Source organism: Nannospalax galili, unplaced genomic scaffold, assembly GCF_000622305.1.
Source record: "Nannospalax galili isolate Female #2095 unplaced genomic scaffold, S.galili_v1.0 scaffold217, whole genome shotgun sequence".
Lineage (NCBI taxonomy): Eukaryota > Metazoa > Chordata > Mammalia > Rodentia > Spalacidae > Nannospalax > Nannospalax galili.
The window spans coordinates 2075252-2092690 of NW_008340643.1; the positions used below are offsets into that span (position 1 = coordinate 2075252).

The 17439-nt window shown below is 37.3% G+C and overlaps 1 protein-coding gene across 7 annotated transcripts in view; it reads right to left on the minus strand.

The window, feature by feature from the left end:
- Rps6ka3 (ribosomal protein S6 kinase A3) overlaps positions 1–17439 on the minus strand; it is a 118065-nt gene that overhangs the window by 25228 nt on the left and 75398 nt on the right. For all 7 annotated transcript variants that reach the window (XM_017798853.2, XM_008835727.3, XM_017798852.2 and 4 more), the window contains 9 exons: positions 16850–16929; positions 16217–16323; positions 10491–10528; positions 9968–10110; positions 8853–8923; positions 3696–3784; positions 3424–3488; positions 3160–3262; positions 1059–1183 (listed from right to left, as the gene is read on the minus strand). In XM_017798853.2, the coding sequence (XP_017654342.1) occupies positions 1059–1183; positions 3160–3262; positions 3424–3488; positions 3696–3784; positions 8853–8923; positions 9968–10110; positions 10491–10528; positions 16217–16323; positions 16850–16929 (821 nt within the window). The remainder of the gene's footprint in view (positions 1–1058; positions 1184–3159; positions 3263–3423; positions 3489–3695; positions 3785–8852; positions 8924–9967; positions 10111–10490; positions 10529–16216; positions 16324–16849; positions 16930–17439) is intronic.

Consider the following 17439-nt stretch of genomic DNA (forward strand, 5'->3'; position numbering starts at 1 on the left):
CCACAATACTTGGGTAAAAAGAAAGAAATCTCATGGTCTACACTATCCATGTTTCATTAACAATACTAGCCTGTTTCTTATTGCAAACACGCCCCCATACCGAAACACATACCCTTAGAAACCCATTTCTATGTCCTTTACCACCCCCTTTTTTTCCAAATCTGATAATCAGATCAAATAAAGGGGGAAGGGTACCTGAAGGTGGTACCCATACCATTTTTACCTAATGACAATGGGGACTCCAAAAGAACAAGCACACAGAACTTGGAGAGTCTAAGATTTGAGTTCATTTTTAGTTCTTTACATTTCTAAGGCAAAAGCTGGTAAACTACGGCTTGTAACTAAATCTCATTTACTGCCTGTTTTTGTACGTGATGCCCTTTGTATATATACAATCTATGGCTGTTTTTGTTGTGGTTGTTAGTGGTGGTTTTGTTTTTCTGTTTCTTGAGTGAGCATGTTGCTATGTAGCCCAGGCTGGCCCTGAACTTACTATGTAGCTTATGCTGATGTTGAAATCGATCCTCCTGCTGCAGCCTACTGAATGCTGGGATACCAGGCTGGCATCCTATCTAGCACCATGGAAGCTTTTTTGGAACAACAGCAGGTTGAGTAGTTGTGAGAGAAAAAAAATAGTCCACAAATCGTCAAATATTATTTTTCTACTTTTTGTAAAGTCTGCTACCCAGTTCTAAGGCATCAAAGAACTAGTAGACCTCAATCTATCACAGCTGAACTGACAGAGGCAGGGCTGAACTATACTAGGCCTAATAAACATTTTGAGGTATAGGAGAGGGAACAGACAAGATGGTGATGTTTATCTCAATTTTCCTAAAATTCCACTTTCAAATCCCATAGGATTTGGGCTTATGCAACCTTTGAAATGGGACATAAAAGGAATTTCTCTAATGTCAATGATACAAAATATGTTAAGCTGCTCACTTAAAGTTAGCATATAATATCTAATCTTATATAATCCAAATACGTGGCATTAAATTCTTAATATTAAAAAATAAATCTTAACATTTTACATTTTAAGGCATTGAGACATCACTCACCTGAACAATTGAATGTACACCAACTGTCTGCATAGCTTGGCTTTCATCATCTGAGGTAATAGCAACAAAACTAAACCCCCGAAAAAGCTGATGTGCATTAGCACTAGGTGGAATGCCAGGTGAATCTAAAAAGAATGAGGAATTACTAAGAAGAGTCTTTGGAAGGTAGCTAAGGGAAAAACTGTTGGCATTATAAACTTTCTCACTTACTCAGGTACCCAATAGTTACGCACTCATGCACATATCCTACCTGCCTCTTACTGTCCAGGATACCTAAGTGAGGTATCTGTTTTAGGGCTGGAGACATGGCTCAGTGGTTAAGAGCCCTGGCTGCTCTTACAGAAGACCTGGGTTCAATTCCCAACATCCATATGGAGGCTAACAACTGCCTGTAACTCCAGTTCCAGGAGATCAATGTACTCTCCTGACCTTTGTGACCACTGCATCATATGAGTACACTTACATACACGCAGGCATAACACTCATAAACACAAAACTAAAAAAAAAAATCTGTCCTGATTCCTTACTGCAATCATCACCCTAACAACCTACTCTTGGAGCCTAGAAGATAGTTAATCTGCTTGAAGAACATAATAAATCATTATTAAAATACAGTTTCATACACAAAAATTCATTTTTAATACAACTAACACTAAGATGTACATGCATTTCTAATCTCTATATATCTGATTATTACTAAAAAAAAAAATCTGTCCTGATTCCTTACTGCAATCATCACCCTAACAACCTACTCTTGGAGCCTAGAAGATAGTTAATCTGCTTGAAGAACATAATAAATCATTATTAAAATACAGTTTCATACACAAAAATTCATTTTTAATACAACTAACACTAAGATGTACATGCATTTCTAATCTCTATATATCTGATTATTACTAGTCACAGTTGGTAGTTGGTTATATCCCTGCTACTGTCTGCTGTGTTGTCGACACCCCCAGCCATTCCCCACTACTTGCCCTTCTGGTGAATCTAGTCAGCCTATCTAGAGGTCTTTGTTTAGGAGGGTCAGGTGTTCCTCATCTAGTGGTAATCAGTTGTCAATATTCCTTTGGATAAGATTGGGGTCTGCTGTTCATTTTCCCAGTTCTATGCTGGGTTACTATCTGGGAGTCCCTTTGGCCACCCTGGCCAACAACTCAAAAGAAGGTATCGCCTGTCTGGCATTGTTGCTCTTGCTATGCTTTAGCTATACATGTGAACTCTTAAGAAATTATACTGGCCCTTTTAATCTTTGGTTATACTTTCTTTTTGGGTGTTTAAGGCCATATAGTTGGTCCAGATGAACTGATTTATTTTTACTCTTAAGGTCCTCTGAGGATCTGTTCCTCAGGGGTCACATGGGCTTGGGAGGGGCCCCTGGCTCCTTTCTTTTACCAGTTCCGCCCATGTGAAGATAAGTGAAAGGTCCTGCTCGACCATGGTTGGCTTCGCTTGGAAGCATGGAGGAAATGATTCCTCTGTGTTGACCCTCCTCTTTGTAGACTGGACACTGGTTCAAGTCCATCTGGTGGGGTCTCCTCGGCCTCCTTGATCAAGTAGACAGGTAACCCACCACCATTATTGGACACTTTGAGAGATGCTCATAGTCCCCTGGAACTAGTCGACCTGGGAGGGCAAGGAGCAAAAAGTGTCCTTTATGTCCCTCTGACCAAATTATTATAGGCCTTAAAGTACATCTGTTAAACACCCAAGAAGGTTAGTTTCACCAGTCTGGTATTTTTAATTACTGTGTGTCATGTAGATAAATCTTGGGCTTAAGACAGGGTCTCCCTGTAGCCCTAGCTGACCTGGCACTCACTGTGTCAACCAGGCTGACCTTCATCTCACAGAGATCTGCCTGCCTCAGCCTCCTGAGTGCTAAAGGTGTGCACTACCACATGTGGTTATCATACTGGACATCACAACCCTATGTGATAATCTATCAATGCTATGACTCTGTGTTTTCAGGGGGTGGAGATAAAGCAAGTTTAGAAGATTTGAGGTTAGTATAAAAAGTTATTCTGGCAAAGATTTTCTGATGGAACAAAAAATAAGAATATATCTACTGTCTTATTTTTGCATTTTTATGTTTTCCTTTTACCTTTGGGAGTTTTTGCAGTAAACTCTGGATCAAAATAAAATGTATCTTCAGGTCTGCCAGTTGCAGGCTTAAAAGGTGGGTGAATTTCTCTTCTATACAGTTTCTGTTGGAAAAAGGAAGAGATTTAGACCTAGATTGGATTAATCTGAAAAAGTATTTCAAGCAAGTTTATTTTAGTAATGCTGGAGATGGAACTCGGAGCCTTATGCATGCTAGGTAAGTTATACCCCCAATTCCTCAAGCACACCCTCATCCTGTACTTACATTCCAGTCTATCGTTGAGAAAAATGAATGTCTTTTAATTTCCTCAACTCCATCTGGTCCAGCACCTATCAGAAATTAATTGGTTAACAGTTTTATTTCAAGGGCAAAATACACAAGAGTAGAAGCACACTCACAAACCTTATTCAGTCTTCGTTTTTAATATTTGAATGAATATTTAATAACCCTATTATAAAAAGAAAATATCCACTGTCCACTGAAAAAGTCAACATGAACAAAAGCATTAAAGAAACTATTTAATTAATTTTTTTTACCTAATCTGTTCGCAGGATTTCGTTTGAAAAGCATTCGTAAAAGGCTCTGGGCTTCAGGACTCAGAAACTGTGGCATCCCAAGTTTAGCTCTAAATAATAAATTGAAGTAATAACATTTAATCTTTTGAGGTACTGTTTTTACCTTTTTAACATTAAACTGTTTTGAAATAATTGTGGATTCATAATGAATTATGAAAAACAATAGAGAATTCTGTATCTATTTGCCCAATGATAACATCCTATAAAACACAGTGTAATATTCCAATCAGGGTGTTGACTTTGAGATAATCTACTGATCTCATTCAGATGGCTTCAGTTTTACTTGCATTTATTTTTCTGTAGTTTTAGTTTTATTCCATTTCTCATGTGCATATATAATCTTTTGTAGGTGTGTACTAGCTCATTTATCTATTGACCTTCTGAAGGGCACTTGAATTGTGTACAGATTGGGTGATTATGAATAAAGCTGCTATGAGCATTCATGTGTAGGTTTTTGCGTGAACACATTCTACAAAAAGTGCTAATGTGAGAATAAGATCATCTGAGTCTCAGTTATGGCTGTTACTTTTCCTGCCTGTTACCATATCTTCATAAGCAAAGAGACTGGATTTTAGTTCAACGGCTTCCAAACTACAGCCCTAGAACCCTTTCCAAAGGGACTTTAAGAAACCCAATATTAAAAGCTGCAAAGAGAACATATGCTTTATATGCCACTTTCCCCTGTTTCAATCCCTTTAACAGCTTCTGCAATAAAGGGAAAGTAATGGGAAAGGAGTTTACAAAACATTGAAGATTCAGTGGCACAGTCTGAAAACTACCAGCCTAGATGAGCTTAAGGTCTATTTCAACTATACTATATACTTTTATTCTTTCCCCCAACCTACAAATTAAAGAAACCAAAGATCCTGTAAGTATGACAATAATAACAGAGTTGGAGAAAATGGCTACCAGTGAAATTCCTATTTCAGAAATAGATCCACTCATTATTCACTGAGTTGTTATATGCTAGACATTGCTTGGTACTCTGGCTACAATGCTAAAGATAACCCCCATCCCAGTCAGTGGGGAGGATGAATATAGATAACCATAGTACATCAAATGACAAATCCAAAGCTGGGAGTGGTGGCACACTCCTCTAATCAAAGCACAGAGGATGCTAAGGCAAGAAGATCAAGTTTGAGGTCAGCCTAGGTGATACAGTGAGACCCTGTTTCACAAAAACGAAAACAACAAAACAAAACAAAATGCAGCAACAAGCAATCAGTCAAAAAGAAAATCCAGAAAGGCACTTGGAAAGAATGCCAAGGGAACAATAGTGGATATCTAATTTGGTGTGGAGCAATGTGAAAGACATTCAAAGTAATTTAAAGGTTGAATTTAGATTAAATTTACTCACTGGGCCAGTGTTCCCCCAAATGCTAATAAATAACATTATTCCTCTAGATGCTTGGCAACAACAACAAAGAAAATTCTATAATCCAGTGAGCTTGTCTATTGCTCTCTATTATAACCTCCATAGTGGAGAAATAAAATACACTACATATAAAAGGCTGAGAAGTTTAGAGTAAAGAAATTATTATTTTCTAATTATTTGTCTCCAAGCAGCCCTTTTGGAGAGTGTAACTATTAATATGTTATACAATCATGGTTACTTGCACAAATCTGAGAAAGCACAGAAACGGATGTGGCAGAGTTCTTGAAACAATGGATTAACATGGCCAGACTTATTTTCAAGATGATAACTCCAAGGGTAGCAGAGAACAATCTGGGGTGGAAAAAGGTGGCATGCGTTTTACTCAGGAGTATAGCTCAACAGTGTAGGCAAGATGTTCTCATGGCTTGATTATTGTAATATAGTACAGAGGAAGGGCTGAAGCACTAAGAAAGTTCTAAACTAAAATTAGACTATATGGCTATGAAAAAGCGAGGAAGACATTAAGAATGATGCAAGGTTTTGGCTTGGAAAATAGGGTGCATGGAAATGGTAATCAGGAGTATAAGAACAGGAAAACAACAGCAAATAGAAACAATTTTAGTTTAACGATGTGAAATCATGCTACTACATGTCTTGGGCAAATCACGTAAGGGAAAAAAATGTAAATACAGGTCTGGTGCCACTGATGTAACAATGATTTGAGGACAATGAAAATGGTGTGAGTAGCTACAGGAAAGACTGAGGTCACGCAAGGAATTGGACAGAGGGACATAAGCACACCAGAGACAGAACCCTGGTGAGAGAAGAGCATTTGAGAGGTGGACAGAAAAAGAACTCATTTGGATACCAAAAATAATGAAAAATGGGTTAGGGAAATAGCTCATTGGTACAACATGTGCTTAGCATGTACAAAGCCCTAGGTTCAATTCCCAGTATCAAGGAATAACTGGTTGAATCACACTGATTATTTGATGAATGAAAGTTCATTGTTTCAGGAAACACCACCTAAAAAGTGAGGAAAGAATGATAGTAATAGGAAAATCACCTTCTGAATCTTTTTAGAGATTTTCAAAAAGCAATGATTATCAATGGATTAAACCATTAGACAACGTTTGATATATTATGGTGAGGTAAGCTGGAATAAAGTGAGATAGGCATTGTAAACCTCAGACTTAATGCAATAGGGAACATGAACTACAAGCTATGAAATAGTCCTTAGTTTAAGCAGCTGGGTATTGTGGTATACACATTTAATCCTAGTACTTTGGAAGATGAGGCAGGAAAACTGAAAGTCTGTCAGCCTGGGTTACATACTGAGATTCTGTCACAAATCAAATCAAAACAAAACAAAACAAAACAACCACCACCACAAAAAGAAGAGTTTAAAGTAAAAACAGGATAGAGGAACAAGTTAATATCACAAGAAAAAAAGTTTGCACAGTCCTAGTTAAAGACTAATGGTTACGTAGTAAGGGTATTAACAGAACAACAGAACTAGTTTTAATCCATTCCATTATCAATGGCAATTTGCCTAGAAAACTTTCAAGCCAACTGAACATTAAGTATTATCTCTGAAAATTACCCAAACAGGATCAGTCTCATTCAAATAAATATACCTGAGTGTCTACTCATTGACAGAGCTACTCAAGTAATTACAGTCTTACAGATGATGCCAACCCATTTAGAGATCTGCAAATCTGTCAGTACTTGAATTCTACCCTTCCCTAAAATTACCATATATAAGATCACTGATCAGCTGTGTGTGGTGTCACATGCCTATAATTCCAGCACTCAGGAGACTGAGGAAGGAGGCTTAAAGATTTGAGGCCAATCTGGGATACATAGTTAGACTCTATCATAAAATAACCAAAAAAAAAAAAACCCAAAAAAAACAAAAAAAAAAAAAAAACCACAAACCCAAAACCCCCCAACACGCGTGTACACACACACACACACACACACACACACACACACACACACACACAGAGAGACAAATAAACAACCAAAAAGCCAAATGCAGACCAAAAGAGCAAAGGTTAGAGAGGTAAGAAAAGCAGGTGTGAGTAGGAAAAATCTAAGAGAGAGTATGTGTGCTTTGGGGAGTGATCAACAGTGTCAAACTCTCCTTAGAGAAACTTTCTTTAACTCTTCTTTTCTAAATTGTTCCTCCCCTTACTCATTCCTTCATATGGTCTACTAACAAAGTACAGTATCTTGAGATACTACCCCACTACTATCTGAAATTATCTTACTTATTTAATTATTAATTCTGTATTTCCCCCACTGGAACATAAGCTCTGTGAGACACAGAAGATCTTTCCAGTATTGTTCACGCTGCATCCCCAGTATCCTTACAAGAACTTCTATCACTTCTTGAATGAGTTGTATGAATGAACAATGGAATTACCTTTCTGACTAGAAGACCATTGAAAATTACAGGGAGAGCAGTTTTAGTAGAGTGGTATGGATGAATAACAGCCTGTGCAGTAAAAGAAACTAAAAAAAAAAAAGTAACAGAAAGCACAGACTACATTTAAAGAGGCTTTGTATTGAAAGGATGAAAGATGATGCAGTGACTCAAAAGGAACGCCAGGTCAAAGAAAGTGCTTGCTTTTTTTTCCTTTTAAACACTAGAGAATGTTAGCTGAAAGGAGAACATGGAGTAATGAGGTTTCACAGTGAAAGCTCAGTGAACACTCATTCATTTATGTAATATGTGTTTCTTAACCTTTTTATTGTGAAGAACAACACGCCAAAAAAATCTTCCAAACAAACAAACGCTGTCCCAAAGCACACAGCTCAATGATTCATCAAGTGAATAGTTGTCTGGCCAAGAATTACACATTGCCAGAACCCCTCATCCAATATAATCACATTTTTCCCTATTTTGTCTCCAGTTTTTACCATCTAAATATAGAGCCTAAAAATATGCTTTAGCTTTGCTACTTTGTAAACTTTATAAGCTATGCCCATGGGCCAAAGGCCCGGACCTGCTTTTGTATGGACCCTGAGTTAATAATTGGTTTAGTCAGGCGTGATGGTACATGCCTATAAACCCAGCACTTAGGAAGATAAGACTGAAGGATCATGAGTTCAAGACCAGCCTCTGATATAGAGTGAGACCTCATCTCTAAACACAAAGAGTTCTCTTATATTTTTACAGTATTGGCTAAAGAAATAGAATAAAGAGGAATAAATAACGAAGACTGTGTGTGCCTGCTCTGTAAAACTGAAAGTGGAGAGATGACTCAGCAGTTAAGAGCAGTGGCTGCTCCTGCAGAGATCTGGGTTCAAATCCCAGTACCCACATGGTGGCTAACAGTTGCCGGTAACTCCAGTTCCAGGGAATCCAACACCTTATGATCTCTGTGGCCATTGCACAACATGGGTGCATCTACCTACATGCAGGCAATACACTCATATACATAAAATAAGAATAATAAAATATTTTTTAAAACCTGAAAGTGTCCATCGATAGTGAACACAATTCAAATTTATAAATATACTATTATCATCAACCCATTCTATTGTTAATGATTCAGTTTCTATTCTCAATAATGCTACTATGAACAGTTTGCACTTATTTCTTGAGTTCCCTGACACATATAAATTGAGTACATGCCTAGGAGTGTGGTTAATGTGTATATATGTATGTATTTGTTGTTAATTTGAAACATTTATTTTAAAATCGCACCAAAACACGTTCACTTGGGAGTACTTACTTCAGAATCATAGTCATTGTTTCTTTACGATCTTTTCCTTGGAAAGGTAGTGTACCGGTGAGCATTTCAAACTACAGGTAGGTAAAATAACCAGGGGTATTAGCCAAAGTCTCAAGACCAGAAAGTAAAAACAAAAAACCATCATATTAATTACAACTGAATCCCCTAAAATTGCTCCCTATAAAGTTCTATTCTCCTTCTTTCTTCTGCTTAAAAACATGTCAAATTATTCTATTAGACTGTTATCTAATAAGTAAACTATATTGCTATACATAAAGTATGTTTTTTGAAATAAAAATATTTCTACTATTATTTATGATGAACTTAATAATTCATACAACTAAACTACATAATTCTGCAGAAATCAATCACATTTAAATGACATTTTAAAAGTATAAATATGTGACTAATCTATCAGCTAGCCAATTTCACATGGAGCTTTTCAAAGGGTTATTTACAAATAGATTTCTGTACGCTTTTTTTGTAAAGAATAAATACTATTAATGCTTTGGGGTATCCATGTCCAACTTTATGATAATGTATCACAATGCTGTTGTCTACAAAGTCATGTTTAACACCCTTATAATCAAATTAGAAAATAACACCAAAATCCCCACTTGTTTGGTAAGTTTATGATTTAGTGTTGGGCTGCATATACAGATTTCTTGCGTGTGTGCAGCCCATGGCCTGAAGGTTGGACTGATGTACTAGCAGAAAAATCAAAAGAAATACATTTTTGTCTTTTCAAACTAGGATGACAGAAAAGCAAATAATAGTTTGTATAGTCCTCCCCTGTAGGCAATCATTTTGTGTGGTTACTTATTAAACATAATATAAAATAAAGAAAATCAAAGTACTAGTTTCTCATAATGTTCCCTGCTGAGTCTTATTAAAAAACAAAATAACAGCCGGGTGTGGTGGCACATGCCTTTAGTCCCAGCACTGGGGAGGCAGAGGCAGGTAGATCTCTATGAGTTCAAGGCCAGCCTGGTCTACATAGTGAGTTCAGGTCAGGTGGGACTACAGGGAGACCCTGTCTCAAGAAGACAAAAACAAAACAAAACAAAACAAAATAACAATTCCCACCTCCTATAAATCAGAAATCCAAACCTTACCATCAATACACCAAAAGACCACCAGTCAGCGCTCTGAGTATGACCTCTACGGTTAACTACTTCTGGAGCCATGTACTCCACGGTTCCACAAAAGGAATATGCCTTCTTTTCATGGTCAATAGATTCCTTACTTAGGCCAAAATCTGCCAAAATAAACATTGAATTCATAAATACCCCAAAGTAATTTAGATACAACTATTTTTAAACTTTGAATTCCAACACTTATTATTAGAAATTCTAATCTAAGTTTTAACACAGTGAACTACTGACAATTTTGTTTATAAACAAACTTAAAAGGAATCATATAAGCCAGGCGTGGTGGCGCACGCCTGTAGTCCCACCTCTTGGGAAGCAGAGGCAGGTAGATCTCTGTGAGTTCAAGGCCAGCCTGGTCTACATAGTGAGTTCCAGGACAGCTGGAGCTACAGGGAGACCCTACTTCAAAAAGACAAAAAAAAAAAAAAAGAGGAAAAGGAATCATATAGAACAGAAGAGAGTATTTTAATAAAACAAGGATTTTTACCAGTTAACTTGATGTGACCTTCTTCATCAAGAAGTATGCTGAAAGAAAACAAAGTCAGAAACTGTTTTAAACCACTGTAGAAATTTATAGAAACTGAAACTGAAATTACTTTCTTAAACACCAGCTCACCACATTTCTTCTGAAGAGTTGTTTTAGACCATGAATAAGAAGGCAAATGTAACCTCAGTATGGTGCTGGCCTCAGACTCGGTCCTCCTGCCTGTTATCCCAGCACTCAGGAGGCTGATTCAAGGAGCAACCAGAGTTTGAGCCATCCTGGGCTACATAGTGAGTTCTAGGCCAGTCTAAGTTACATAGTGAGACTCTGTTGCAGCAGCACAATGGCAACAACACACAAATGAAGAAAAGACAGGAAAGGGGAAATTAACTTGACACACATTTATAAAAGATCCTAAAGGTACTGTCATTAAGAAGGACACTTGAAAACTTAAGAAATATATTAAACAAGCTATAGTCTTCCAAGCTGCTTTCTCTGATGTGTTTTGATTGAGACCACCTGTCTAAAACCTCCTCATCCCAGCATTCTAGACAAATAGAATCCTTTTTTAGGTTTAATTCTCTTGGTTTTGGGGGAGGGGTTGGGGAGACAGGGTCTTACTTTGTAGCCTAGGCTGGCCTTGACTCAAGACACTCTTGCCTCAGCTTTCCAAGTGCTGGGATAACAGGTTTGAGCCACCACAACCTGGCTTCTCGTGATAATTTTTAAGGTACTAAACTAAAGAATATTATACTAGCTTTGTGCCCCTCTCCACCACCATGACTTACACAATCCACTTTTGAACACACCATCCTTTGCACATTTCTTGGTTTTTCAATGACCTAATATGACTGACTATACACATTCTCCAGTCTTTTCTCATTCCTAGGCAAATAATGTGAGTTCCTTCAGCATTCAATCTTATTTACTTGTGTTAGTGTTTGGAAAAGCACAGACAAGTAAGAATTTGTTGAAGGCTGGAGATGGCTCAGTCTGTAAAGCACTTGCCTTGCATGCTCAAGGACCTGAGTTCAATTGCTAGAACCCACCTAAAAATGGGGCATGGTAGCATGTGCTTGTAATCCCAAGGAGACATGGAGAAGGCAGAGATCCCTGGTGCTTCCTAGCTACCTAGTCTAGCCTAATCAGTGAGCTTCAGGCCAACGAGACATCCTGTCTCAAAGGAGATAGATGGAGTTCCTGAGGCTAAGACACCCAAGGTTGTCCTATGGCCTCCAAGAGAACACACACACACACACACACTCTCACTCACTCACTCACTCACTCACTCACTCACTCACAGGATAAAAAGATCAATACAGAAGTGTTTCTTTAATGAATGAGGTCAGTGTACAGAGGGACTACAAGGCATTCCCAATAGTTTGTACTTCTTCACAAGGCCAATAGAGATAGTAAAAGGTATACAACCAGAGAGGGACAGAAAATCCAGGATATTTAGTGAGTACTTTGTGTTATGAGGAGCAACTGAAAAATGACACTCAAGTATCTAGTTTGACTAAATACTTTTGTGGAGGATAATGCCATCACTTATGGAGCTACAGAAAGAACTAAGTACTAAGTTGTAAACCTACAGCTGTATTTTTGGATAGGTATGCTAACTTGAAAAGTCAAATAACAAGCTATCCTATAATATAGACATCTTTTATTTTTAACTGAAACAAAAACCAAGCAAAATTTTCTTATAATAAATTTTTACTACGACAAAAATATCACCAACTTTCTTGCTGTATAAGTCCAAACAAAATAACAACAAAGTTTAGCATTAAGAATAGCTTAGTAGGGACATATTTTAAAAGTCACATTTATAACAATTTACTTGATAGGAAAAAATATTATGAAGCAGTCCAATATATTTAAGGTATATAACACACACTAATAAGGGACAGCGAGATGGCTGAGTACATAAAAGCACTTGCTGTGGCAACCTGAGTTCGATCCTTGGAACCCAGAGTGGAGAGAAGTGATTCCTAGAAATTGTCTTCCGATCTCCATGCATGCATCATGGAACACACATGCCTGCATACACACACCCCATACATATACACATACACACTGTACACACATTAAGAAAATTAATAAAAAAATAAAAGACACTAATAGGATGGTGGAAATTATGTGCCTTTCTATCTAAACAATAGAAGACAGTTGGAAAAAAAAACAAAAACAAATTTCAATCCTCAAGTTATTCTTAGTAATTTTGAAATGTAAGAAAAGAAAGTCTGGCTAAAAAATTACTTTTACCTTCTTGATAAAGAAGTATTTTTGAGGCTAGCATATAAAGTAAATATATTTCTGAAGATAACAATGCTTATGTTTATCTTTTATAAAAGAAATATTCCATTAATACTTTCCGTAAACAAAGTTTCCTTTCAGCTATTAATAATTACTTAAAACATTTTATTCTAACAAAATTCTAGTTTAAAAGAAGCCAGAAAGCCTTCATCAGTTCATAAAGCATTTGGTCTAGAGTGTCTTAAAAAGTCATTTTAGTGTGTGTGTGTGTGTGTGTGTGTGTGTGTGTTGAGTCTGTGTGTGTGTTGTGTGTATCTCTGCAGTGCATGTGTGATGAGCTATGGGAGTCCTTTCTCTCAGGTCATCTGGCTTGGTGGCAAGCACCTTTACTTGTTGAGCCATCTTGTTGGCCTGTCTTTGTGAATATTTACTTTTATCAGGAATTGTATATTTTGGTCATGATACAAGTTTGGAAAATCATGTGAGAAATTCAGTATTACTTTTTTGTGAAGTAAAAACAGAACCATCTGAAATGTATCCCAAACTAAACTGTATTAAAAAAAAGCTTTCAAGAGCATTTTCTGTATTTCCTATCACAATACATAATCTAAAATTTATACATTTTGAAGTAATATTCAAAATACTTGATAAGACCCAGGTGTGTTGGCATACAACTGTAATCCTAACACATGGGAGGTGGGGCAGAAGGATCAAGAGTTAAACAGCCAGTTCAAAATGAGACTGTCTCAAAAAAAAAAAAAAAACTGGATAAAGATTATGGCTGCATATACTGAAAACCAATGAACTGCACTCTTTATTTAATTTTATTTATTTTTATTTTATGTGTATGACTGTTTTGTCTACTTGTATATAAGTGCACCAAGTTCATGCAATGTCTGTGGAGGCTAGAAGAGGAGGTTAGATTTTGGATTCTCTGGAACTGGAGTTACTGAGGGACAAGTATTAGCTGCCATCTGAGTTCTGGGAACCGAATCTGGGTCCCCTGGAAGAACAGCATGTGCCCTTAACCACTGAGCCATCTTTCCAGCCCTGATGTATGCCTTATTTATTATTTATTTATTTAAATTCATTCATTCATTCATCCATTCATTTTAGTCTTTTTTAAGACAGGGTCTCCCTGTAGTTCCAGCTGACCTGGAACTCACTATGTAGAACAGGCTGGCCTTGAACTCACAGAGATTCTCCTGCCTCTACATCCTGAGTGCTGGGATTAAGGGCGTCTACCACCATGCACAGCCATATGCCTTATTTTTTGAGATGGGTCTTGGCTATGTTGTCCAGTCTGGTCTTGAACTCCTGGGCTCAAGAGATCCTCCCACCTCAGCTTTCTGAGTGCTGGGTCTATATGTGTGCATGTACCACTGTACCACTGCATCTGGTTGACTTATACAGTTAGAATGGAAGTAATGCATGAATTACACCTCAATAAAACTGTTTAAAATCATTTTATTTATTTATTTATTTATTTATTTATTTATTTATTACCCTTCAATTCATTTGTTTGTTAGTTTTCAACAGTAGTTTCCCTGTAGTCCCAGCTGCCCTGGAACTTGCTATGTAGGTCAGGCTGGCCTTGAACTGACAGGGATCCTCAGGCCTCTCTGCCTGAGTGCTGGGATTAAAGGCATACACCACCACACCTGGCTATTTTATTTTTTTAAGTCATTGTCTCCCAGTACCTCCAGCTGGCCTGGAACTCACTATGTAGATCACAGTGGCCTTAATCTCACCGGTCACTTGATCTACCTGCCACTACTTCCAATTGCTAGGAATAAAGGCGTGTGCCACTGTGCTCAGGTAGAAATATTCTTAATAGAGCAAGATTCCTACCTGTACCCTTGGAGAAAGAAAAAAATTCCTTCCTTTCTCAGTGGTAGATGGTAAATACCAACAATTTAAAAGATAGAAGTATAAATAATTTAAGTATTATCAGCTTTTGGATGAATGTTCCTATAAGAGTTGTGGAAAATTTGCTCGTCTTATAATTTTGAAATTATAGGAAGAAATTTTCAACAAATGATAGTTGGGAGAAAGGATCAGCTCTATACCATTCTTCATAGAGCTATCAGTCAAATAAACCATAAAATTAAAAGAAAAATATCATTATAGGATTTGGAAAACATTTTCTACCAGCAACTCACGAGAGAAATCACAAAAGAAAAGATGAGTTTGACTAATGAGAAAAAAAATGTGTGCAGATTAAAAGTATGAACAAAACTTTAAGTGATGGAATGAAAAATTCATTATATTGCCTAGAGTGCCCTTGAATCTGTGTTCAAGCAGTTCTCTTGCCGCAGCCTCCCCAAAACAGAATACTATATACATGTGCAACTGTTCCTGCCTATATGGTTAGAATTTTTAGTTTTGGGCTTGCAAGATGGCTCGGAGGATACAGGTACTTGCTTCCAGGTCTGATGATATGAGTTTAGTCCTGGGAACCCACATGGTAGAGGGGGAGAACTGATTCTTGCTGGTTGTCTTTGACCTCCAAATGAGCACCATGACGTGTGTATCCACCACATGTGAAATTAAAAAATTAAATAAATGCAATTAAAAACTCTCACTTTGTAAAGTTCTCTCAATAAGTCAATGGGAACATGACATTCCAAAAGAAAGTGAGCCAAGGCCACAAACAGAAACCTTTCTGCCAAATCGCCAACAAACATACACTTTAATCTCATTAAAATCAAAGGATGTCCTGGGCATGGTGGCACACGCCTTCTATCTCAGTGCTCGAGAGGAACAGGTAGGTGAGATCGAGGCCAGTCTGGTTTAAATACAGAGTTCCAGGCCATCTAGGGCTATAGGGAGACCCTGCCTCAAACTCACCTGCCCCACCCCAAAAATAAAAAAAATGTAAATGAAAATAAGATAATATTGATGACTAATAAAGATTCTAAAGTTTAAGAGTATATCATGTGTGCTGGATAGCTTTAGTGTCAACATGACACACCTGGGTCGAGGGAGCCTCAATTGGGGAATTACCTCCATTGGACTGGCCTATGGCCATGTCTGTGGGGCATCTTCTTGATTACTGAGTGATGTGGGAGGGCCCAGCCCACTGTGGGTGGTGCCACCCCTGGGCAGGTGGGCCTGTGTTGCATAAGAAAGCAGGCTGAGCAGGGGCCAGGGGAGCAAACCTGTAAGTATTCCTCCATGGCCTGTGCTTCACCTCTTGCCTCCAGGTCCCTGTCCTGAGTTCCTACCTCAGGCTCCCTGGTGAACTGTGTGACCCTGGAGATGTAAGCTGAATAAACCTTTCCTCCCCAAGTTGGTATTGGGTCAGAGTATTTTGTTACAGCAATGGAGAAACAAACTAGAACACCATGTTAGCAGAAATGTGAAACACGGGTACTACAATGCAATGCTGAGCGAGTTCTATGAGTCACTACTTTTTTATGACCTCCTATATAACCACATCACATTGTATTCAACTTAATAGCATGATTTCTTACTTTTCTGGTTTTAAGTCTCTATAGATTATTCCCAGGCTATGCAGATGGTCTAAAGCAAGTGCAAGTTCAGCCAAGTAGAATTTGACATCTTCTTCTGTGAACATCACCTAAAATAAAATAATAATTTTTCCATCTTTATTTTCTTTTTATGTCTATGATTTTTAAGGCTCTACTTAAGAGTGAAATATTAAAATGATTTATAAATATGCTAATCAGATAGACTTAGTCAAAATTTACTCATGAAAGAAATTTGCAAAATTAATCAGTCAAGCATAATAATCACTTACTAAATGTTAATGACGCCCTGTACTAGAAAAGTTTTCCTACCACATTAACATTTTAGAAATGAAAAGTAGCCATGAAAATATATGATAAATTGTCAGTACCAATTAATTAAGGATATTTTATTGATACATTATCAGTTCTGAATAAAGCTATAAATGAAGCAGGGCTAAGCAGCTTGCCAATTTAAAGTACTGATTTTAATATAAATTCAAGAGAGGAAGAGACCTCTTTTTGACTCAGTTACTTGAAAGAATAGTGAAAATATGACACATACAATACTGAAATAACAAAGCTTTAGTTGAAACAGGATGAATAGAAATAGGTTATAAATAGATGTTAATTACATACCTCTTTGGATAAGCGTGTAAACAAATCTCCTCCCCTGAGAAAATCCAAAATAAGATACAGCTTCCCTTCAGTTTGAAAAGCTGAATGAAGAACAAAATTTGTTCAATTCATCACAGTTTGCTTTTTATGCTTACACTAGTCAATTCACTCACAAATGAATATATTTAGCAAACTAGAGGTTTCGGAAATCTAACCCCTATTTTTACTTAGAAGAAAATGCTCTTTCTCTCTGTTTCCATGAGGAAATGCCAAATGCAGTATGTGTTGCTGTGGAACAACTGAGTTTTCTACAGGCAAGAGTCCCTCGAGAATGCGACTTTTTTAAACATGTGATCAGTTAAAAACAACAACAACAACAACAACAACAACAACAAACACCTCCTAATAGAAAGACTTGTTTAACCATGAAATAAAATACAAAACCAAGCCTTGGGGCTGGATTAAATTTAATGGCACTATGCTTTTACCCACAGAAGTAGCACTTGGCTTTGGAGAAAAGAAAGGTGGTTAACAGTTATAGGATCCTGACATTGTGTTCAGTTTGGGTGAACACACATGAATTATAAAATGTTGGTGTACTATTACATGTA